Source organism: Galeopterus variegatus, unplaced genomic scaffold (assembly GCF_000696425.1).
Source record: "Galeopterus variegatus unplaced genomic scaffold, G_variegatus-3.0.2 Scaffold2680, whole genome shotgun sequence".
Classification (NCBI taxonomy): domain Eukaryota; kingdom Metazoa; phylum Chordata; class Mammalia; order Dermoptera; family Cynocephalidae; genus Galeopterus; species Galeopterus variegatus.
In genome coordinates, this window is record NW_007728791.1 from 122,224 (window position 1) to 123,151 (window position 928).

At 43.5% G+C, this 928-nt stretch overlaps 1 protein-coding gene across 1 annotated transcript in view; it reads left to right on the forward strand.

The window, feature by feature from the left end:
* ENTPD1 (ectonucleoside triphosphate diphosphohydrolase 1) overlaps positions 1 to 928 on the forward strand; it is a 78,919-nt gene that overhangs the window by 41,363 nt on the left and 36,628 nt on the right. The window contains exon 7 of the mRNA XM_008582608.1: positions 640 to 900. Within this exon, the coding sequence (XP_008580830.1) occupies positions 640 to 900 (261 nt within the window). The remainder of the gene's footprint in view (positions 1 to 639; positions 901 to 928) is intronic.

Genomic DNA, 928 nt, shown 5'->3' on the forward strand with positions numbered 1-928 from the left:
GTGAGGATGACACATCAGCGGTTCCATGTCTCCACTGAAAGGACAGCCAGTTGTCTGCTCTCCTCCAAGGCACTCGCTGTGCTTCTCAAAACCACTGTCAATAAGATGATCATCGTGGGAGTAGAGGCTGCTGAGTGCTGCCCACCTGAGCCTCAGAGCTCCACTAAGCTTCTTATCTATAGCAGCCTAAAATTGTGTTCATAGTACTGGTTTAAACTACCTAAAGCACCTTCCAGCTCTTGGAGCTTGTGATTCTCTGGAGTGGGGATTGGGGGAACTCCCAGGCTTAAAATTTTGACAGCCCTGAGTTTTCTTAGTTAATCTTGTTCCTGACCTATGTGATTAGTACTAAGCACTCAGAGACATTCCAAACTAATGACATTTCTGGGCCCAGTCTTAACTATGTCAGCATTCTGTGAATATCCAAATATATTTACATCAGATAGCATGTCTATTCCTGTTATACAAATCTATTTGTGGACTTATTCCCAAGGGTGAAAAAGGCAGGGCAAGGACAATTGATGCCAGTGCTGAGTGCTGGGATGCTATGCAATGCCTACACATTGATGAAGTTAGACATTGCTTTTTGTACCCATAGCATTCGCACATGATGCCTTCAAGTGATTTTTTTCCATTCAGGTTGCAAGTAATGGAATTCTCAGGGACCCATGCTTTCATGCCGGATATCAGAAGGTTGTGAATGTAAGTGACCTTTACAAGACCCCCTGCACCAAGAAATTTGAGAAGACTCTTCCATTCCATCAGTTTGAAATCCAGGGTATTGGAGACTATCAACAGTGCCAGCAAAGCATCTTTGAGCTCTTCAACACCAGTTACTGTCCTTACTCACAGTGTGCCTTTGATGGGATTTTCTTGCCAGAAGTCCGAGGGAATTTTGGGGTAAGTTTGTCAAATGATGAAGTATATT